This window comes from Pan troglodytes, chromosome X (genome assembly GCF_028858775.2).
Source record: "Pan troglodytes isolate AG18354 chromosome X, NHGRI_mPanTro3-v2.0_pri, whole genome shotgun sequence".
Classification (NCBI taxonomy): domain Eukaryota; kingdom Metazoa; phylum Chordata; class Mammalia; order Primates; family Hominidae; genus Pan; species Pan troglodytes.
The window spans coordinates 84,286,614-84,311,474 of NC_072421.2; the positions used below are offsets into that span (position 1 = coordinate 84,286,614).

At 36.7% G+C, this 24,861-nt stretch overlaps 1 protein-coding gene across 6 annotated transcripts in view; it reads left to right on the forward strand.

Moving 5' to 3' along the window:
* Positions 1-24,861, forward strand: part of DACH2 (dachshund family transcription factor 2) — a 676,921-nt gene that overhangs the window by 469,469 nt on the left and 182,591 nt on the right. For all 6 annotated transcript variants that reach the window (XM_016943980.2, XM_016943979.3, XM_016943977.3 and 3 more), the window contains one exon: positions 13,325-13,456. In XM_016943980.2, coding sequence (XP_016799469.1) covers positions 13,325-13,456 — 132 coding nt within the window. The remainder of the gene's footprint in view (positions 1-13,324; positions 13,457-24,861) is intronic.

A 24,861-nucleotide genomic window follows, 5' to 3' on the forward strand; every position in this document is an offset into this window, starting at 1 on the left:
TCTCATTCACAATTGCCACAAAAAGTATAAAATTCCTAGGAATACAGCTAACCAGGGAAGTGTAAGATCCCTATAGGAAGAACTACTGAACACTGCCCAAAGAAATCAGAGATGACACAAACAAATGGAAAAACATCCCATACTCATGGATAGAAATAAATAATATTTTTAAATGGTCATACTTCCCAAAGCAATTGATAGATTCAGTGTTATTCCTATTAAACGATCAATGACATTCTTCACAAACCCAGAGAAAACTATTTTAAAATTCATATGGAGCCAAAATGAGCCCAAATAGCCAAAGCAATTTTAAGTAAAAGGAACAAAGCTCGGGGGATCATGCTACCTGAGTTTAAACTGTATTACAGGGCTACATTAACCAAAACAGCATGCTAGGCTGGGCACAGTGGCTCACACCCGTAATCTCAACACTTTGGGAGGCTGAGGCGGGCAGATGACCTGAGGTCAGGAGTTCGAGACCAGCCCGGCCAACATGGTGAAACCCCATCTCTACTAAAAATACCAAAAATGAGCCGGGCGTAGTGACGGGTGCCTGTAATCCCAGCTACTCAGAAAGCTGAGACAGCAGAATCACTTGAACCCGGGAGGCAGAGGTTGCAGTGAGCTGAGATCACCCCATTGCATTGCAGCCTGGGCAGCAAGAGTGAAACTCCATCTCAAAATAAACAAACTAACAAACAAAACAAAACAAAACCAGCATGCTTCTGGTACAAAAACAGACACATAGACCAATGAAACTGAATAGAGAGCCCAGAAATAAGGCCACACGACTACAACTACCTGATCTTTGACAACACTGACAAAAAACAAGCAATGGGGAAAGAACTGCCTATTCAATAAACGATGCCGGGATAACTGGCAAGCTGTATGCAGAAGATTGACACTATACCCCATTCTTACATCATCCACAAAAATTAACTCAATATGGATTAAAGTTTTAAATGTAACACCCCAAACTATAAAAACCCTAGAATACAACCTACGCAATACCATTCTGGACAAAGGAATGGGCAAAGATTTCATGACAAAGACATCAAAAGCAATTGCAACAAAAACAAAAATTGACAAATGAGATTTAATTAAACTAAGAGCTTCTGTACAGCAAAAGAGAGTATCAACAGAGTAAACACATAACCTACAGAATGGGAGAAAATTTTTTCAAAGTATACCTGTGACAAAGTTCAAATATCCAGCATCTATAATAAACTTAAACAAATTTACAAAAAAAAAACAAAACTGAATAACCCCATTAAAAAGTGGGCAAAGGACATGAACAGACACTTTTCAAAAGAAGACACACATGCAAAAGAAGCATATGAAAAAAAGCTCAACATCACTGATTATTAGAGAAATGCAAATCAAAACCACAATGACATACCACCTAGCATGAGTCAGAATGGCTATTACTGAAAAGCCAAAAAAAAAAAAAAAAAAAAAAACTGATGCTGGTTAGTTTTCAGAGAAAAAGGAACACTTATATACTGTTGGTTGGTGTGTAAGATAATTCAACCATCATGGAAAACAGTGTGGCTATTCCTCAAAGACCTAAAAAAATATACTATTCAACTCAACAATCCCCATTAGAGGATTGCTGTGTTGAATGGTATTATTATGCCCAAAGACATTTGCAGCACTATTCACAATGGTAGAGACACAGAATCAACCTAAATTTCCACCATTGGTAGACTGATTGATTAAAGAAAATGCGGTGTATATACACCATGGAATACTATGCAGCCACAAAAAAGAACAAAATCATGTTCTTTGTATGAATGTGGATGGATTTGCAGACCATTATCCTTAGCAAACTAATGCAGGAGCAGAAAAGCAAATACCACATATCCTCACTTATAAGTGGGAGCTAAATGATGAGAACACATAGAGGGAAACTACACATACTGGGGCCTATCAGAGAGTGGAGCTTGGGAGGAGGGAGCAGATCAGGAAAAGTAACTAATGGGTACTAGGCATAGTACCTGAGAGATGAAATAATCTGTATAACAAACCCTCGTGACACAAATTTACCTACATACTAAACCTGTACATGTACCCCAAAACCTAAAGTACAAGTTAAATTTTAAAAAATACCAATGTCATTTTCCTAAAATTCATGTGGAACCAAAAAGGAGCCTGAATAGCCAAGGCAATCCTAAGCAAAAAGAACAAGGGCAGAGGCATCACAATACTGATCCCAAAGTATACATTAGAGGTACACTAACGAAAACAACAAGAAACTGTTGTTAAAACAGACACAGAGATCAGTGGAACAGAATAGAGATCCCAGAAATAAAGCCATATACATACAGCCAACTGATGTTTAACAAAGTTGACAAAAACATACACTGGGGAACGGACAGCCACCCTCTTCAACGGTGCTGGGAACATTGGATTACCATATGCAGAAGAATGAAACTGGATCCCTGTCTCTCACCATATGAAAAAACTAGCTCCGGATGGATTAACGAGTTAAATGTAACACCTGAAATTATAAAAATATCAGAAGAAAACCCAGGAAAAACTCATCTGGACATTTGTCTAAGCAATTAATTCATGACTAAGTCCTCAAAAGCACAAACAATAAAAACAGAAATAGACAAATGGGAATTAAACTAAAAAAATTGGTACAGAAAAAGAAATAATCTACAGAGTGAACAGACCACTGGCAGAGTGGGAGAAAATATTTGCAAACTCTGCAGCCAACAGGGGATTGATAGTCATAATTTATAAGAAACTTAAACAACTCAACAACAAATAAAAAAAAGACCCCATTAACAAGCGGGTAAAGGACATGAATAGACACTTTTGAAAAGAAGACATACAAATGGCAAACAAGCATGTGAAAAAATGCTTAATGTCACTATTCATCAGACAAATTCAAATTAATACCATAATGAGATATTATCTTATACCAGTCAGACTGGCTATTTTTAAAAAGGAAAAAAAGATAACAAATGTTGGTGAGTATATGGAGAAAGGAAATGCTTATACACTGTTAGGGGGTGTGTAAATTAGTACAATCTATATGGAAACAGTATGGAAATTTCTCAATGAACTAAAAATAGAACTACCATTCAATCCAGCAGTCCCACAACTGGGTATCTACCAAAAGGAAAAGGAATTATTATATCAAAAATATACCTACACTTACATGTTTATTGCAGCACTAGTCACGATAGCAAAGATATGGAATCCACCTAAATGTCCATCAATGAATGAGTGGATAAAGAAAATATGGTAGCGATGAGTGGCCAAGATGGCCAACTAGAAGCAGCTAGTGTGTGTGGCTCTCACAGAGAGGAACAGAGAGGAAGAGAAACTACCAGTAAACACAACATCTTCAACTGTAACATCCAGGTACTCACATTGGAATTGATCCAGGAAACAACTTGACCCACAGAGAATGAAGAAAAGCAAGACCAGAAAACAGCCCACCTGGGAGCAACATGGAGCCTTGCCCAGGGAAGTGGTGAATGAATGAGCGACCCTGGGAAACCACACTTCTCCCATAGATCTTTGTAACACTCAGGTCAGGAGATGTCCTTGTGAACCCAGTCCACCAGGGCCTTCAGTCTTCAGTCTGACAGACAGAGCTACATGGAGCTCTGAGCAGCTGCTCAGGCATGTGTTGGAGACCCTGGAGCCTTAAATACTTGGGCTTACTGGCAAAGGTAGCTGCCGCTCCTGCAAAGTGGAGGTTAGACTATGGTACATACCCCTAGGAAAGAGGCTGAATCCAGGGGGCTGAGAAGCAACAGCCTGCAGGCCCCACTTCCAAGGCACGTCACAATATAAGACCCACTGGCCCCACTTCCAAGGCACGCCACAATATAAGACACACTGGTTTGGAATTCCAGCCAGCTACCAGGAGTGGCATTGCACCTCCCTAAGAAGGAGCTCCTTGGTGGAGGGGCAGGCCACCATCTTTGCTACTGGGGCACCTTAGTAGTTCCAGCCATCAGGCTTTGAAGATTCTGAGCTGACCCAGGGCAGAAGGGATCCCCAAGCATAGCACAGCTGATCTACCAAAACATGGTCAGACTGCTGCTTTAAGTGGGTGCCTGATCCTATTTATCCTCACTGAGAAGGACCTTCCAACTACAGTCTCCAGCCACTTCCTACAGGTGCTTTTGGAACAGCAACAGGTTTGTACCTCCCTGGGATAAATCTCCCAGAGGGAGGGACAGGCTATCATCTTTGCTGTTTTGCATCCTTCACTGATGACACCTCTGGGTTCTGGAAAATCCCAGGTGACTAGAGACTGGAGCGGGCCCCAAGCATACTGCAGCAGCCCTAAGGAAAAGTGGCCAGATTGTTACATGCGTGCCTGTTCCCATATCTCCTCATCTGGCAGGCCCTCCAGCCTGTGCTTCCAGCCACCCCCCGCCAGAGCTGTTGAGCCAGTACAAACTCAGCAACTCCCTGGACAGAGCCTCCAAAGGCAACTGAAAGCCTCTCTGCCGCTGCCTCTGCTGTGGAACTGTCCTTGCCACCCACAGACTAATGAAGAAGCAAAGACCCTAAGTGCTTTATCCACATCTCCAACAAGCTACAGACACAAGGAGAGGCCAGTCAGTCTCCCCCATGCCCCACACAACTCTCACGGTTCATAACCAGACAGTAAACCCCTGGCTTGGGCCCAAAGCACAAACCTTCTCTCTTGGGCTGACTGGATGGAGTGATTGCTTACACCTGCATCTCTCTCTGCGGTAGATCCCCCAAGAGTCAAGCAAAATAACCCTTGGCCACAACCACCAAGATCTCTTCATCTGCTGTCTCTGAGCTGGGGAAGGAACATAAACACTGAGATCACCTAGGAACTGCAGTGGGCAGCTAAGGAGTGCCAAGTCATGAACTACAGCAAGCACTCAAGGGGGAGAGGAAGCCACCCTTTCAGAGCACGAGAGGGAACACAGCTGCAACTGTGAGGAAACATAGGGGAGCCACACAACCAAGCAAGGGTCTACCAACTGACCAGTAAGGCTAAGTGTCACCTGCTGGATCACATCCCAAAGCTTCAACCCCAACAATACTTTACTAACATTTCCCCATCTGAAACCAGAGACAAAAAGTCAGCTTCAAATAAAGACTCTACACAAAGCCTTGGCCCGGTGAAAACATCTAAAAAAGAAGTCTATTGACTGTATTCAATTTACACTGCAATTAAAGGAACAATCACACACAGAGATGAGAAAGAACCAGTCTAAGAACTGTAATAACTAAAATGGCCAGAGTGTCATATATTCTCCAAATGATCACACCAGCCCTCCAACAAGAGTTCTTAACCAGGCAAAACTGCCTGGAATAACAGAAATAGAATTCAGAACATGGATAGGAAAAAAGATCATTGAGATTTAGGAGGATGGCAAAACCCAATCCCAGGAAAATATGAATCACAATAAAGTGATACAGGAGCTGAAGGACAAAACAGTCAGTGTAAAGAAGAACCTAACGTGTCGGGCAGAGCTTAATAACACAATGGAAGAATTTCACAATGCAATCACAAGTGTTAGCAGCAGAATAAACCAAGTTGATAAAAGAATCCTGGAACTTGAAGACTGGTTCTCTGAAATAAGACAGTCAGACAAAAATAAAGAAAAAAAATAAAAATGAATGACAAGAATCTCCAGGAAATATGGGATTATGTAAAGAGGCAAAATCTACGAATCATTGGCACCCCTGAAAGGGAAGGGGAGAAGCAAACAACTTGGAAAATATATTTCAGAAGATTGTTCATGAAAACTTCCCAATCTTGCTAGAGAGGCCAACAGTCAAATTCAGCAAATACAGAGAACTTCTGCAAGATTCTATACAAGAAGATACTCCCCAAGACACATAACCATCTGATTTTCCAAGATTGAAATGAAAGAAAGAATGTTCAACACACCCGAGGAAAAAGGGCGGGTAACCTACAAAGGGATTCCCATCAGGCTAACAGCAGACCTCTCAACTGAAATCCTACAAGTCTTAAGAGATTGGGGGCCTATATTTATTCAACATTCTTAGAGAAAAAAATCTTCAACCAATAATTTCATATCCAGCCAAATGTAGCTTCCTAAGTGAAGGAGAAATAAGATCCTCTTCAGATAAGCAAATTTTGAGGGACTTTATTACCACTAGAAGTGTCTTACAAGGGATCTTGAAAGGACCACTAAATATAGAAAGGAAAGATCACTACCAGCTAAGACAAAAACACACTTAAACACACAGACCAGTGTCACTGTAAAGCAATCACACAAACAAGCCAACATAGTTACCAGCTAACAGCATAATGACAATATCAAATCCACACATATCAATACTAACCTTGAATGTAAATGGGCTAAATGACCCACTTAAAAGGTACATAGTGGTAAGCTGGATAAAAAAGCAAGACCCCATAGTATTCTGTCTTCGAGAGATCCACCTCACGTCATGACACTCATAGGCTCAAAATAAAGGGATGTAGAAAAATCTATCAAGCAAATGGAAAACAGAAAAAAACAGGAGTTGCAACTCTAATTTCAGAAAAACAGGTTTCCAACCAATAAAGATAAAAAAAAAGACAAGGAAGAGCATTACATAATGGTAAAGTGTTCAATTCAACAAGAAGAGCTAACTATCCTAAATATATATGCACCCAACACAGGAACATCCAGATTCAGAAAGCAAGCTCTTAGAGACATACAAAGAGACATAGACTCCCACAGAATAAGAGTGGGAGACTTCAACACTCCACTGACAGCATTAGATAGATCATTGAGGAAAAAAATGAACAAAGATATTGAGGACATAAACTCAGCATTGGACCAAATGGATCTGATAGACCTTCACAGAATTCTTCACCCTAAAACAACAGAATATTCATTCTTCTCATTGCCACATGGCACATACTCTAAAATCAATTAAATAATTGAACATAAAACAATCCCCAACAAACAGAAAAGAACCAAAATCATTCCAAACACCTTTTCAGACCACAGCTCAATAAAAATAGAAATCAACACAATGAAAATCTCTAAAAAACATACAATTATATGAAAATTAAACAACATGCTCCTGAAAGATTTGTGGTAAATAATGAAATTAAGACAGAAATCAGTAAGTTCTTTAAAAATAATGAGAACAAAGATGCAACATACCAGAATCTCTGGGACACATAGAAGGCAGTGTTAAGAGGGAAATTCATAGCACTAAATGCCCACATAAAAAAGTTAGGAAGATTTCAAATTAACAATCTAATTTCACAGCAGAATGAATTAGAGAAGCAAGAACTGATCAACCCCAAAACTAGCAGAAGATGAGAAATAACAAAAATCAGAGCTGAACTGAAGGGAACTGAGGCCCATAAAAGCCATTCAAAAGATCAGTGAATCCAGGAATTGTTTTTTTTTTTGAAAAAAATAAAATAAAATAGGCCACTAGCTAGACTAATTAAGAAAGAAAGAGAGAAGATCCAAATAAACACAATTAGAAATGAGGAAGGGAATGATACTACTGACCCCACAGAAATCAAAACAACAATCAGAAGCTACTACAAACATTTCTACACACACAAACTAGAAAACCTAGAAGATATGGATGGAAGACATACATGCAGCGAACAAGCATATGAAAAAACAACTCTATATCACTGATCATTATAAAAATGCAAATCAAAATTAAAATGCAAATCAAAATGGGTATCATGAAAAAGAAAAAAATTAACATATGCTGGCAAGGTTACAAAGAAGAGGGAACACTTATACACTGTTGATGGGAGTGTGAATTAGTTCAATCATTGTAGAAAGCAGTATGGGGATTCCTCAAAGAGCTAAAAGCAAAACTACCATTTGATCCAGCAATGCTATTACTGGGTATATACCCAGAAGAATATAAAGCATTCTACCAGAAAGGCACATGCATGCAAATGTTCACTGCAGCACTGTTCACAATGCTAAAGACATGGAATCAACTTAAATGTCCATCAATGATGGACTGGATAAAGAAAATGTGGTATATATACCCTACGGAATATTATGCAGCCATAAAAAGGAACAAGATCATGCCTTTTTGGGGAAAATGGATGAAACTGGAGGCTATCATCCTTAACAAACTAAGGCAGGAACAGAAAACCAAATACTGCATGTTTTCACTTCTAAGTGAGAGCTAAATGATAGGAACTTATGAACACAAAGAAGGGAACAGCAGACACTGAGGTCTACTTTAGGGGAGAGGGTGGTGGAGGATATGAGCAAAAAAGATAACTATTGGGTACTGTGATTGATACCTGGGTGATGTAATAATATGTACAACAAACCCCCATGACATATGTTTATCTGTGTAACAGACTTTCTCATGTACCCCCAAGCCTGAAATAAAAAGTTTAAAAAAGAAATAAAATATGATTTACACATACACCATGGGATATTATTTAGCTGTAAGAAAGAATGACATGTCTTTTGCAGCAACATGCGTAGAACTGGAGGCCATTACTTTAAGTGCAACAAGTCAGAAATGAAAATTCAAACACTGCATGTTCTCACTTATAAGTGGGAGCTAAATGACATGTATACATGCACATAGAGTGTAAAGTAATAGTCATTGGAGATTCAGAAGGGTGGGAGGGCAGGTAGGGGGTGAGAGTTGAGAAATTACTTAATGGGTACAATACAAACTGTTCGGATGATTGTTACGCTAAAAATCCAGAGTTCACCAATACACAATATATCCATAAAACTGCACTGGTAACCCTTAAATATACACTTTTATTTAAAAAAAATGGAGTTAAATATAAGACCTGACATGACAAAACTGATAGAAGAAAACATAGGGAAAAATTTCTTGATATTGGTCTTGGCAATGATTTCTTGGATATGACACCAAAAGCATGGGTAACACAAGCAAACATGAAGTGGTACTATATCAAACTAAAAAGCTTCTACACAGCAAAGAAAGCAATCAACAGAGTGAAAGGGCAACCTACGGAATAGAGGAATATGTTTTCAAATCATATATATAACAAAGGGTTAGTATACAAAATATATAAGGATATCCTGCAACTCAATAACAAAAAATAAACGCTAAAAGCCCAGACCTTATCTCTATGCAATATATGGATGTATGAAACTGACACTTATACATCCTAAATATATTTAAATAAATAAATATATATATAGGCAACAGAGCTGAAAATATTTTTTTTCTTGAAATAAGACATACAAATGACCAACAGGTATATGAAAAAACATGTTCAACATCACTAATCATCAGGGAAATGCAATTCAAAACCGTAATGAGATATCACCTCACACTTGTTAATAGGACTATTATTTTTAAAAATATATATAAGAAATATTGGTGAAAATGTGGATTAAGAGAACGTTTGCACAATTATATTGGTGAGAATGTAAACTGGTTTAGCCAGTATGGAAAACAGTATGTTGGTTTCTCAAAAAATTAAAAATAGAACTATCATACCATCCAACGATCCCACTTCTGAATATATATGAGGTAAAATCATAATCTCAAAGAAATATCTGCACTCCCATGTTCATTGCTGCTTTATTAACAATAGCCAATATATTAAAAACCCTAAATGACCAACAATGGATGAATGGATTTAAAAAACCTGGTATTTATATATTATATACAATGCAATTTTATTCAGCTTTTACAAAGAATGAAATCTTCCCATTTGTGACAACATGAATAAACCTGAAGCATGATATGCTAAACGAAATAAGTCAGACAGAGGGACAAACACCATGACACCACTTATATGATGAATCTAAAATAGTCAAACTCATGGAAGCAGATATTAGAATGGTGGTTGTCGTGCACTGAGGAGAAGAGGAAACAGGGTGCTATTAGTTGAGATGAGCAAAGTTTCAGATGTACAAGATGAATAAGTCCTAGAGATCTACTGTACAGCATAGTGTCTATAGTTAACAATACTGTATTGTATACTTAAAACTTTGCTAAGAGGGTAGGTCTTATGTTACATGTTTTTATCACACAACAACAATAATATATAAAGTGGACAGGCAGAAACTTATGGAGGTTTATGGTATAGACTATGGTAATGATCTCATGGATATATACATATGTCCAAACTCATCAAGTTCATGCATTATATATTTACAGCTTTTTGTATCTGAATCATACCTCAGTAAAGTAGTTTTTAAAAAAGAAAATAACAAATCAAATAACTTAATAAATATGTTTAAATTATAAAAAGAAGAGTGTAGAGTACCATAAGAGCTATACATTATGACTTGGTCAATAATTACAGTGACTAGACATTGAGGCAATAATGAAATTAAGTGAACAAGAATAGAAGGCATTGAGGATACAGAAGTAAATGCTCAGTTATCGGTAAGTGCAAAATGTGAATGTTTTCCCAGTAACATTGAATCTCTGCCTTTCCAAACCAATTTCAATGATTTAAATATATGTAATTTGAACATAATGTAAATGTGTTATTTTCAGATTCAGTGACTGAAAAGGACAACTTTTATACTTCTAGGTGTATGTGTGACTTTTTACCTATATTGTAGCACTTTCACTTTTAAATGCATCTTTTCATTTTCATCTAACTTACTATTTGTCCGGTGCAAGTTGAAATTTTGGTTCCCAAGTAAAATTTAACTAAGTAACTCCCGAATCAGCTTTATGTATTGCCCTTTTTATGTATCATTCCAGACCTGCATTTTGAGAACTTGTGGCCAGGTGCTAAACTGCTATTCTAAATCTATCAGTGTTACACTGAGAAGCTTCCTGAGGATAAGAATTTAATTGAACAGTTGAATAAAAGGCCAAATTGCTATGAAAAATTCATATGAACCAAAACATCTTTTCCACTGCTTTCCTATCCTTGACTATAGTTTTATCTGAAGACACAGATATTCAGGTGCTGTACTGAAGACTAAACAAATAGGATTTAAGAGTTTCATAAGCTTAAAGTCACTGCAATTATGGTATAAATTATGGTGATGGTTTCATGGGTATAAACTTAGCTCCAAGCTCATCAAGTTGTACACATTATATATGTACAGATTTTTGTATCTCAATTGTACCTCTGTAAAGTAGTTTTTTAAAAATAAAATAAAAAATCAAATAAATTTTTTCTGCACCATGAGGCAATACAAAATATATGTTATATAGGCTATACCTCTAAACTTTGAATAAAGTGTAAGGAGCTATATAAAAGACAACAAAAAATGCATGACCATATGTGGTAAGGAGATCGTATCCTTTAGAGATTTTTTTTTTTAACTCATGTGTGAGCTACTTTAGGACTTTAACAAATACATCTAGGTTCCATCAGGAAACTTGGTCTTCTGCTCCATATCTTCACCTAAATAACTGACCTATAATGGTTCAGTCTGAGACTCAGTTTCCTCATCTGCAAACTGAAGAATTAAACTAGCTTCTAAATCTTTTGTACGAATTAAAAATATGTGGGGAGTCTGGCTCATTAATTCTCTTAATATCATCATAGGAGACAAACATTTTACAACGAATTTTCTTTATCTGTGAGAGGGTTTAGATATTTGTATACCTTTAGTTTTCAGAGTTAGGAAGCATATATTGTTCACTGAAATCCATTATTTACCCTACAAATAATAAAATACCTGTTAATTCAGTAATTATCATAGCCAGGATTCAGTTCTGAGGAGCCAATGTAAATTCTGGAAACTTATTGATACAGTTTTGATTATGAGGCACTCAGTCATGGTGATCCTAAGCAATGTCCATTTGTTTAAATCATTGCCATCATATTTTCTGTCTAGACATACCCTTTGGGAGCTGAATGGGTTATCTGGGGGACTGGAATTTTATAAAGCTAAACTAGATGTGGCAAGAAAATCTCTTTGGCCATCAAGATAATGTACAAATGTATATCATCAGTTTAGATACTAAGGAAATTTCCCTTCAGATTTTTTCTTTGCGATGATTTAGAGACAATCTAATGTGATGAAAAGTTTGCTTCATTACGAGTTTTCTATGCATCATAAGGAGTACAGAATGGCAAAATAGAACCTTATTCTACCAAACACACAGTTAGATGGTTTAGGCTGTATTTACCTCAGCTTACATATTTGATAAGGATTCACCTTACCTCTTAGAATCAGCATCTTCTAATGACAGTTACGGTTTTTTTTTGAAAAACCAATATTTGCCTTCTTTTCCTTGAATCACGTTTTTATGGTAGGATGAATTTTACTGAATTCTGAAATAATCCTTCAAAATCTACCAGATTTTTCTTTTTGGCCCATGGTATCAGTGTACCAGTAGATGATTAGGGACATTATCTAAAAATAATTAAGTTGAATTCACTAGACTTTTTGGAGGACATCGTTGGAGTATGGATTGTTCTGGTACTTTTAGTACTTGTTTCCTTATATATGGTTGTGTTGCTGTCTGATATAGACTTCCTAGGAGAAATAATTTCAAACTTGCATATTCACTTTTTAATCTATGGCCATTACCCCACACCCCACCTCTTTATACCATTATGCTGAGAGCTTTATTTTAATATCTGACTTTTATTAATACAAAAGATTATAACTATACTACAGACGCTGGCTATATAGGTACATGCCATATTTTCATTCATTTGGTCCCTCAGTGTATAAGTATTAGGCAGATAAAAAGGTAGAAAGAATACCTGAAGTCTTTTCCTTCTTCTCCCCCTCCCTGCTAAGCTGATCCTCATAGGCTAGGCAGCCTATCCTTTATAAAAGTGCCAGCAAGGATATGCACTAGAAAAGGGTTCCTTTAGATATGCACTAATGAGGATACACACTCAAAGGGGTTTCTTTTAGAATTTCAGAGTGCTCCCACTGACAATGTTGTTTTAGATGGAATTTACTACATAGTGAATTCTGTCCAAAATAACTGTCCAAAACTCTTAGCAGACAAAAGAATACATTAGCAAGAGTCTTGGAATTTTTTAAACTATTTGCATTTTACTATCTTTGTTTTATTTGTGTTTCAAATTGGGGATCAGATATATATTTAATATATATTTTTCTAAATTTATAAACTATTCATTGTAGCATGAAGGAATTATAAGAATTGAAAGTTACATTGTTAAAAATATTAACAAATTCAAGTTAATTTTGGTTTGTGCTATGTAGCATAGCTCTGTTAAATAAATTTATCCAGCTTTCAATTACATTAAGAAATGATCCCCATTTTACAAAGGATCATCCATAGCTCAAACCTCAGTATCATGCAATATTTTCATGTGAAAAACCTGCACTTGTACCCCCAAATCTAAAATAAAAGTTGAAATTATTAATATAAATAAATAAATGGAATGGAATAATTCTGCTTTTAGGTATAACAGCTGCAGCAATGGCTGAGGCGATGAAACTTCAGAAGATGAAGCTTATGGCTATGAACACTCTTCAGGGAAATGGAAGCCAAAATGGGACCGAATCAGAGCCTGATGATCTTAATTCTAACACAGGTGAGTGTCTTCCAGAATCCCAGACCAATGACTCTTACTGTTTTATTGTGGGGCAGGAGAGAAGTGGGATGAGGATGGAGGAGAGAATAATAAGTCTTCTTTGGTTATAAAGATACTCAAGAGGGATGATTAGCTCTATTGCTAACATTTGTACACTGAAATTAGAAAACGGTTACAAGTCATAATCTCATTTTGGAAACATTTAGTTATCTTCACTGTTTTGCTGTGGTAGAATTGTATTATAATTCCTATAATGCTAGCCATTGTGCTCTCTGCCTGACAAAGACTGGTCCACTCGAGCATCACCTCAGGTTTCTTATTCCATCCTATTCTAAATAATTTACCACTGAAAGGCAATGCTGACAGTCCAGGTTGGCTGGGCTGAAGTCTTTTCAGCTGGAGTACCACTTCCTTAGCTAAAGGAAAGTGCTGGCTGACTCCAGGCATTATCAACAGGGACTAATGAAAAGAGGTAGAACAGGGAGCAGCCAAAGAAGAAAAGATGGATGAAAGGAAAAGAAAACAGAGGTGACTTGTAGAGTGGAAAGTCCTCTCCTCTCATGTTACTTGTTTCTTTCTTTTACCCCGTGATCATTGTACCTTGGCCTTGATCATAAGACCCTTCAGATCCCTTTGGAAGGTAGGTGGGATTATAACTATCAACATACATGAATGGATGGATAGATAAATGGATGGATCAATGGATGATGGAAGGATGGACACATAAATAAAGGAAAGATTGAAGAAATATTTAATTTTATTTTAGGTTTAGGAGTACATGTTCAGGTTTGTTAAATGGGTAAAAACATGATTTGGGGGTTTGGTGTACATACTGATTATTTTGCCACTTGGATACTAAAGATAGTACCTGACAGTTTTATTTCTTTTCTGAACTTCTCCCTCCTCCCACCCTTCTCCCTCAAGTAGGCCCCAGTGCCTGTTGTTCCCTTTTTTTGTGTTCATATGTTCTCATCATTTAGCTCCCACTTATAAGGGAGAACATGCAGTATTTGATTTTATGTTCCTGCATTAGTTTGCCATGGATAATGGCGTCACTCCATCCATGTTCCTGCAAAGGAAATGATCTCATTGCTTTTTATTGCTGCATAGTATTCCATGGTGCACATTTCCCACATTTTCTTTATCCACTTTCTCATTGATGGACATTCAGGTTGATTCCATGTCTTTGCTATTGTGAATAGTGCTGCAACGAACATATGTGCGTGTGTGTCTTCATGGTAGAACAATTTATATTCCTTTGGGTGTATACCCAGTAGTGGGATGGTTGGGTCAAAGAGTACTTCTATTTTTAGTTCTTTGAGGAATCACCATACTGCTTTCCCTAATGGTTGAACTAATTTACACTTCCATCAGCAATGTATAAACTTTCCCCTTTCTCTACAACCTTGCCAGAATCTCTATTTTTTGACTTCATAGTAATAGCCATTCTGACTGGTGTGAGATGGTATCTTATTGTGGTTTTGATTTGCATTTCTCTAATAATCAATGGTGTTGAGCTTTTTTCATATGCTTCTTGGTCACATGTATGTCTTCTTTAGAAAAGTGTCTGTTCATGTACTTTGCCCACATTTGAACAGGGTTGTTTTTTGCTTGCACATTTGTTTCAGTTCCTTGAAGATTCTTGATATTAGACCTTTGTCAGATGTATATTTTCTCCCATTCTCTAGGTTGCCTTCTTACTCTGTTGATAGTTTCTTTTGCTGTGCAGAAGCTCTTTACTTTAATAAGGTCCCATTTCTCACGTTTTACTTTTGCTGCAATTGCTTTTGGCATCTTCTTCATGAAATCTTTGCCAATTCCTGTGTCCAAAATGGTATTTCCTAGGTTATCTCCAAAGGTTTTTACAATTTGAGGTTTTATATTTAGGAATTTAATCCACTTTGAGTTGATTTTTGTATATGCTGTAAAGAACGGGTCCAGTTTCAGTCTTCTGCATACAGCTAGCCAGTTATCCCAGCACCATTTATTGAATAGGGTGTCCTTTTCCATTGCTTGTTTTTGTCAGCTTTATTAAAGATCAGATGGTTGCAGGTCTGTGACTTTATTTCTGGGTTAGCTATTCTGTAACATTGGTCTAGTGTTTGTTTTGTACCTGTAGTATGCGGTTTTGTTTACTGTATCCGTGTAATATAATTCGAAGGCAGGTAATGTGATGCCTTCAGCTTTGTTCTTTTTGCTTAGGATTGCTTTGGGTATTTGGGATCTTTTTTGGTTCCATATGAATTTTAGAATAGTTTTCTCTAGATATGTGAAGAATATCATTGATAGTTTGATAGTAATAGCATTGAATCTGGAAATTGCTTTGGGCAGTTTGGCCATTTTAACAATATTATTTTTCCTTGGTAATGAATTGCCTCAGCATTTGCTTGTCTGGAAAGGATCTTATTTCTCCTTCACTTATGAAGCTGTTTGGCCAGATATGAAATTCTTTTTTTTTTTTTTTTTGAGACAGAGTCTCACTCTGTCGCTCAGGCTGGAGTGCAGTGGCACAATCTCGGCTCTCTACAACCTCCACCTCCTGGGTTCAAGCAATTCTCCCTGTCTCAGCCTCCCAAGTAGGTAAGATTACAGGCACCCACCACCACACCTGGCTATTTTTGTATTTTTAGTAGAGAAGGGGTTTCACCTTGTTGGCCAGACTAGTCTCGAACTCCTGATCTCAGGTGATCCACCTGCCTCGGCATCTCAAAGTGCTGGGATTATAGGTATGAACCACTGTGCCCAGCTACGGGTATGAAATTCTTGGTTGGAATTTCCTTTCTGTAACAGTGTTGAATATAGGCCCCCAACCTCTTCTGGCTTGTAGGGTTTCTGCTGAGAGGTTTGCTGTTATTCTGATGGGCTTCCTTATGTAGGTGGCCTGCCCTTTTTCTCTAGCTGCCTTTACCATTTTTTCTTACATGTCAGCTTTGTAGAATCTGATGATTATGTGTCTTGGGGAAAATCTTCGTGTGAAGTGCTTGTGAGAGTTTACATAATTCCACATTTCTCAGATATTTTGTTTGTTCCTTTTCATTCTTTTTTCTTTTTAAAAAATGATCAAAAGACTGAAATCTTATTAGATAAACATGCTATTAGTAGAGGAACATATGGAGGCTCTAGCCATTGTTGCCCGACTGGCTACCAGTGGCAGAGTTGGGTGGTGGTAGTCAAGTTTGGGTCAAAGCAGGACTGCTGGGCCAGAAGCTGGCGCTGAGCCCTGGCTGAAAAGCGGTGGTGGAGCAATGTTAATGCTCCCTGGCATTGCAACTGTGGCCTCTATTGGGGCTGTGGCACCTGTGCTGGTTTGTCCCAGGGTCCAAGACTTGTGGAGGTCCCCTTGGACTTGGGAGTTGCCCCCACAAAACCTTCAGGTGGCTCTGCCTCAGTCTAAAAGCGTGGTGGAAGGGTGCGGGGGAGCAGGGTGACTCCCCATTCCCAGTCTTGCACAGGTCCCTGTGGGGAGCATGAACCTCCCTGGGGGCTCTCATTCACTCACCCTTTCCATGTTTGGGAGTTTCTCCTGGCTATTTTAACAATATTGATTCTTCCTATTCAAGAACATGAAATGTTTTTCCATTTAGTAATGAATTCCCTCAGCATTTGCTTGTCTGAAAAGGATCTCATTTCTCCTTCGCTTATGAAGCTTAGTTTGGCCGGATATAAAATCCTTTTTTTTTTTTTTTTTTTTTTTTTTTTTTTTGTTGAGATGGAGTCTCACTCTATCACCCAGGCTGGAGTGCAGTGGCACGATCTTGGCTCACTACAACCTCTGCCTCCTGGGTTCAAGCAATTCTCCCTGCCGCAGCCTCCCAAGTAGCTGAGATTACAGGTACCCATCACCACACCTGGCTAATTTGTGTACTTTTAGTAGAGAAGGGGTTTCACCATGTTGGCCAGCCTAGTCTCGAACTCCTTACCTCAGGTAATCCACCTGCCTCGGCCTCCCAAAGTGCTGGGATTACAGGTGTGAGCCACTGCGCCCAGCCAATATTTTTTAAGATGCTGATACCTAACAGGTTGGTGGCCAGCTTTGTTCCTCTCTGTCCTCTGTTTCTGCCTGCTGCCTTGATGGATCCCGACATGATTTCTCTGTTGATTGGCCTGCACGGCAGTGGTCTCTAGCCCTTTGCTTTCTTCTCCATGAGAGCCGTGCACATGAACTGCTTCTAGTTCATCATCTCGGCCCTGTCTCCCAAACATTTTTAGTAAAAAAAAAAAAAAAAAAAAAAAAAAAAACGCAATTAAAGATGATTTTAGGATCCAGAGATTTCCAAGCTAACTCTGCAGTTAAATTCAATATAATGTGATAGGTAAATTGGCAGCAGCTTTACATCTCTTTTTCTAGGCTCCTGGAAATTCAAGCATGGTGGGGCTTTATTTTGCAGGGAAATGGGAAGAGCAATTAAAGAGGAAAATTATTGAATGAAATCAGTATGAGAAACTACTCTGACTTCAGGACAGTGTAGATCACCTCATGTAAAATTACAATTTTCATGGTGAAATACAAGATGAGAATTGCTCTTCAACCAGTGCTGACAGTGACTTTTTTCTACATAGCCTGGATGCAATTTTCTGGGGAATCAATGGAAAATTCATATTTTACTGGGTTCTTGGAAACTGAAAACAACCCATAGATAAGAATAAAATTAACACTAGACAATAATAATAGCAACAGCAAGAATAGTTACTAGTTACTATGTGCTAAGTATCTCACATAATAACTCATTTAATTTTTACCTAAATCTTGAGAACAAGGTACTTTCAATACTCCCATTTTATAGATCAGGAAACAGAAGCACAAAGGTTCAGCCTTGCCCATAATCACAAAACTAGTAAATTGCAGACCTAAGTTTGAGGCTTGTGTCTAGTTAAATCCAAAGTGTTTGCTTTTCCCACATTATGCTTCCTCTTCAATGTTCGTTTGTAATGAGAATTTGACTTTATCAAACCCCTGGAATAAAAAATGTTAAAATGAAGATACAGTGAGAAAATTGATTATCAGTTTCCTAATCCTAATGCCAGTTAACTCATACTGGCTTTCAAATCTTAAAGTAACTCAGAAATGACCAATATTCTAAAGGAAGCCTCTTATAATCTAATGTTGTTATAAAGCAGTGTTTTGTACCAATAAAAATTAGTGAGAGTTCACACAGTAATTTCTTTCATGTTTGTCTCAGGAATACCAGTTTCTGGAAAAAGATTTTCTACAAAGTTTTTAATGTGTCTCCTTTGTAATAAGCTATCATATTTGAGAGCTATACTGGCGCCTAATTTTAAACTTGCTAAATAGTTAATAATTTTCCTGGCTAGATATAATCTGGCCTAATTCTGAATATCTATCGTTGTGATAAAATAAGTATAGATTCCATCTGTGTATGATGTTAAACTTGGTGCAATAGAAATTGAGTGACAGAAGTCATTGCCTTTGGCCATGCAGAGATTACAATCTAATTATCCTTATCTTGATGTAATGAAGTGAAGCTGACTTGTAGTTTTATAATCATATTTATTATATAGATTTAAATGAAGTTTCTGAAGCATTTCAAAGTCTGAATAAATGAAAACCCTGCTCTACTGGAAAGTGAAACTACTACAATTTCATAAATGATCATTTGTAAATGAAAATGTATTTCAAGCATTTTCGATCTGAAAATTTTTGGTAATCTGGGGGCTAGTGTGTCTTTGTTGCCCTTTGGGTCACCTATCTCACCATATAAACTGAGACCAAAGACTGGGCTTGATTTCTCTGTTTCCAACTTTTATCTGCTTTAGTTCCTTCCAAGAAGCGACAGAAGTAGATCATTTCAACAAGGAAGATCAGGGTTCATAGCATTTATGGTCTGATTATTAGTTATGGGAATGTTCTTTCTGAATGCTCATGGTTCAAGTAGGACTGGGAAACTTAATCCAAAGGACAGCTAGATCTTGGAGAAACATTAAAACTTTGTTCACAAAATAAGTACTAGATCTAATCAGGCAAAAGAAAAGCAGTCAATTTGGTAAATATTCAGTTGAGTGGGCTGTGAGGTATCCTGAGGGATACACATTGAATGTTTCCATCATTTATGTGGTGACATAGAAGTGAGATTTACATTATGATAAAATGCAGTTATTTTCAATTTTGTTGTAAAGAATTCCAGTTGTATATTTGAAGTGACTAGCAAATAATAGACATTCCATGAAGGTCAAGTACGTAAATGAAATAAGCAGTGTGGCTAGTGACTATTTCTAAACCACTCCATGAGGGATTAGAGTAATTCTTGAATATGATTCTCAACAAAATTCAATTTCATATATATTAGGCTCCACAATGTACAATATTCCAACAGTTATAAAGGCAATATGTTGGTAGTCTGAGGAGAGAAGACAAAAAAAATCACTGTATTTCAAATGCTTATGATTTAGGTAGGAGAGGAGATAAAAATGAATCAATATATAAATGACTATACTCTGACATGGAATGTAATAAAAGCAACAAGAAGAACTGTGACAATATAGAGAAAGAAAAAATTACTTCTAAGATAATCAAAAAGATTCAATTGTAGGATGTAGCATTTGAACTGTTCTTTGAAGGAGAGAAATTGGACATCAGAAAAAAGTGCATAGCTTTGAATGAAGTATTAAACAGATTGTCTCAATTGTGTTGAGTGCCTCCAGACCAAGGAGTATATCATCAAGACTTTGTCCAGTGCGAAGAGACCAAGAAATAAAGCCCCCCCGACTAATCTGTACATAATGGCCTCGGTGATTACATAGATCAATGACTAAAATAAAACAAGCCTTCAAAAAATAAACACACTGTACTATTCCCCTTGACAGTCATTTTCAAATAGTGATCCTCAGAGACCTCAGGACATTTCTAGGAGTTGGGTAAGAGTTGAGGACATGGCTTGAGGAAATTTTATGTTTGATTACTAGAAAGTTTTGATCAATTACATTTTTAGGTTAACTATAAAGCACCTGTTGATTACAATCTTATTGACAAAGATTTCTAAAATTAAAATTTAGAGTCCTAAGTAACTTCAGATAATTAAATCCCAACCCCTCATACTACAGATGATGTTTGAAGCATGAGAAATTGGCCAGTAATCACACAGCTAGGTAGTGAGAGATCTGGCACTGATTCATAGTTCCTTGATCTTTCCACCATAACATTATGCTTCTAATGTTTGAATCAATTTTCTAGTATAGTTTAAGCTACATAGTCTAATTTCTTTCCTTTATATTGAATCTCAATCAGTAAACCTAGAGATAGAGATGCAGCTGATAAAGGAGATTGTCCTTAATTTGGCTTGACTAATATTTTGTTGACAAAATAGTTACCAGACTTCAGATTAGACCTGATCTGACCTCAAGATCTACTCTGGGAATTACTGTTTTCACTACATCTCTGATAGATTTTCTTTCTTGGTATCATCTTTTTTCTCTTCAATTAAGTAAGATATAGATAACAAATATTTCACTTGAAGTTCTGAAACTGTCCAATTAATCAAGCCATAATATACATACATATGTATTAAAATACATATAGGTCTTAAAATACGTGTGTGTGTGTGTGTATATATATATATATATATATATATATATATATATATAGTGAAGTAGTGTTCAGCCATAAAAATATAACAAGATCCTGTCATTTGCAACAACATTGATGGAACTGGAGGTTAATACGTTAAGTGAAGTAAGCCAGGCACGGAAAGACAAACTTTGCATATTCTCACTTATTTGTGGGAGCTAAAAATTAAAATGAGTGAATACATGGAGATAGAGAGTAGAAGGTGGCTCAGAAGGGTAGTGGGGGGTGAGGTGAGGAGGTGATGTGGGGAGGGTTAACAGGTACAAAAATAGAAAGAATGAATAAAACCTAGTATGTGCTAGCACAACAGGGATACTATAGTCAAAAACAATTTAGTTGTACATTTAAATATAGCTAAAAGAATGTAATTGGATTGTATTCTTTGTGGATAACACAAAGGGTGAATGCTTGAGGTGATAGATACCCCATTTACCCTGATGTGATTATTATGTTTTGTATATCTGTATCAAAATATCTCATGTAATACATAAATATACTTACCATGTACCCACAAAAATTAAAAACCTAGTTAGATCCACAAATATTATAAATTATTAAATATGATTTAGAATTTTATATTGTTTTAAGTGTAAACTCAATGATTTAGAGCCCTGCTCTGAAATCAAGCTGAGTGCATGTTACCTTTCCTGTTTTCTCCCTTATGAGTGGCATTTGTTTTTATAGGACACTATTAAAAGTATAAATGAATGGTCTCTCTTTGTTGAATGTATTTTTGGTCATATGAACATTTTACTTGAGAAAGGACAATTTTTGGTTCTTATAAGCCGTTTTCACAAGGTTTGTGTAGCCAGAAAATTTTAAAAATGAGTTTGTTTTTCAATTTAAGAGGGAGCACACTCTGTTTTAAATGCCTTATTGTGGCAGGATTGCTATTTAATTTCATCATTGTTATTAGCGGCTAAATCCCCTGAAGGCAAAATATGACAGATATAAAAACATGCCAAGTATTCAATTAAAATTTTTTTGCTGGTGTTAATATGTTTATCTATCTTGTCATTTTAAAAAGGATCATATTTTATTTTCTCAGCATATTCCTTGTAACTTTTTATTCTAGCCCCCCATTACCCATTGATTCTTGCCATTTAATTGTGGAGGTACTGGCTTTTATTTGTGAAAGCCTTTATCAAAATACAGATTAAAATATCATGTTTTCACAATTGAACTAAACAGAGAAATGTACAGCAAAGTACTATCTTCCTAGAGGGTATGAGACCAACCATTGTGCATTTTGCTCTTCACAAAAAAACCAACCAGCATTGTCAGAGAGCACATACTTCATGACCTAAGGAAATTTCCAAATTTATTGACACATCCTGAAATAAGCGGGACACTGACCTAAAAATACTGGAAGGCTGTATTTAGTTGAGATGTTTGAATGTGTGTGAAAAAGAGTTTTCCTGCTGGGAGTTCTTACATCTTCTATTTTGCTTAAGTTGATATTTTTGGGTGATTCGACAAGAGCAGAGACAGGAGAGTATGAAAATAGAGTCAGTATCATTAAGCTTTAAAGGAAAAAAGCAAATATAGGAGTTAGAATATTCTTATGCAAGAACCGAATTTTCTCTTTGAAGGCAGACCTATAGTTTCTTTGATTTGAGGTTTGTTTAATAGTTTCCATAATGGCTGCACCATGACTCTGCATCAAGATTTCAGCATGAATAACAACGTGTTCATGTTTCATTTAGCTCCAAATGAGAAATTCTGTTTTTTATTGTTTTAGGAAATTAGTCTGTGTACTATTTCTCATGGAGCTTTATAATCAATCACTAAAGGTTATGGCTGTAGAGAGTTTGTGGGAAATAGATGCTTGAATGATTATAATTGTAGCTGTCAAATTAGAAATATAGTTATACAGTAGCAGAATCTATTTTTAAACTATAACAAAGACTTCCAGGGTTGCCCATTTACTTGTAGAAATAAATGGAGTATTTTTAACTGCATTGCTTATTTCAGGAAGAACTATGCTCAGTGATGTTCTCTGGAAAACCCACGATTATAACCACGTAAATCTTTATCCTCTGCGTCCCTGCTTTTTCTGACTTTTGTGTCAGTTTTGCTTCCATGGAGCAGATGTTGAGTACTTTACCTTTTGGAAAATATAGTTTATAGTGGAGAGAATCAAAGTGTATATGGTTGATTAACTGGCAAAGTTGAATTAGAAAATCCCAAGATTGCCTTCTTTCTTTATGTTATCCAAACACCTCATTAGATATGGAGAAAGATGTTTCTAGGGAATCAAGCGAGGCATGCTGTTTTTATTAGCTCCTGGTACCAAGAACTGTTTTGAGAGGGGTTTTTTTTTCTGATAGAATTTTCAACTTTTACTACTCTACCCATCTTTCTTCTGTGCTTATGACTGCTTAAAAACTAAGCCAGAAGGAACTATTGTTTTTTCAGTACCCTTCTATAACTCATTCCAGGAGTAAGCAACTCTCACTACTGGGGAATTGTTTATTATGTCTATTCCTAATACCTCATCTAGTGAATTACATTTCTTGTTTTGTCAGTAATATTAAGGTCAGTTTGTATGAAGCCACCTCAGAGTTTGGTCTAATGTTATCTCTTCCTCACAATTAATAATTTGAAATGATGTGATCGATCCTTATAGATCTTATTAGCCAACGCGTAATCATTCTGATCTTCCTAGTCCTCCACCTTCCTCCTGTCCCCAACTATGCTATTATCAAATCATAGGGCAGAACTTCACTTTTGAGAAGATCTAATCAGTGTTGAATATGTTGTCTTGGTTCCTACATGTTATTCTCATTTAATGTTTCTGGTTTTTTGTACATTAATGCTAAATATCTAGCTCTGCTACAGTTTTGTGTGGTTCAAAACAAGTGATTTCAAACAAGCATCCTCTCTTTGTGCCTTGGTTACAATGAACGAATCTGAGATAATCACATTGCCTTTGAATTCTAATCTTCATTATTATAATTCTTGAGCATCATTAGTCTAGTCCCATCTTCTGTTTGTATTGTTTTTACTTAATGGGTACTCTCCTGAATCTGTTGCTCTCATAGTCCATACTATTTATTCCTTACAGAATCTTTCATTTAGTGATGTCACTTCAGGTTCTGAACCCTTCCTTAGAAGTTTGAGGTTAGTGTCATGTGATCAAAATGTGCCTCTGTCCATGTTCAGTACACTGACAGAAATGTTTTTCCTGCTTCTGGGATTTGGAAAATACTTTTTTTGTATCATTGCCTCAACTTAACATTTATTCATGGGTGATCACTCTTCGTGCCCCTGCTGGGAACTCTCTTCAGGTGTGTGATCTGACTGGATTTTCACAATATATTGATGAGCCAATTGTTTAGAATGGTCTCAAAAACCTTAGTAAAGTCAAAATAAATTATATCTATTGCTTCCCCTCTGTCTCCCAGGCTGTCATTCTGTCACAGGAGATTAGATTCGCCTGACAAGACTCAATCTTTAGGAAGCCATGCAGGGTGTTATCCAGCATACTGTTCCCTTCAAGGTATTTGCAAATTCATTTGCAGTATCTTCCAAGACACACATGTTATCCTTGCAGGTTAAGTACAAACAGGTAAAAAATAACAGAATGGGAAAATATAGGCAATGGTTCTTAAACTGGGCCAAAAAATAATAGAATTTTATTTTATTTTCTACAACCTTTGAGGATACTATTGTCATATCTATGTTAGTTGAGAGATTGTGTTCATAAACGGAGTTTACAATAAGTAATTATTGGTATACGCTATCATTTAAGAAGTATTCCTTCATGAATTAACTGGAACATGACAAAATATTCAATAGTAATTTGCTTAATACAATGCCA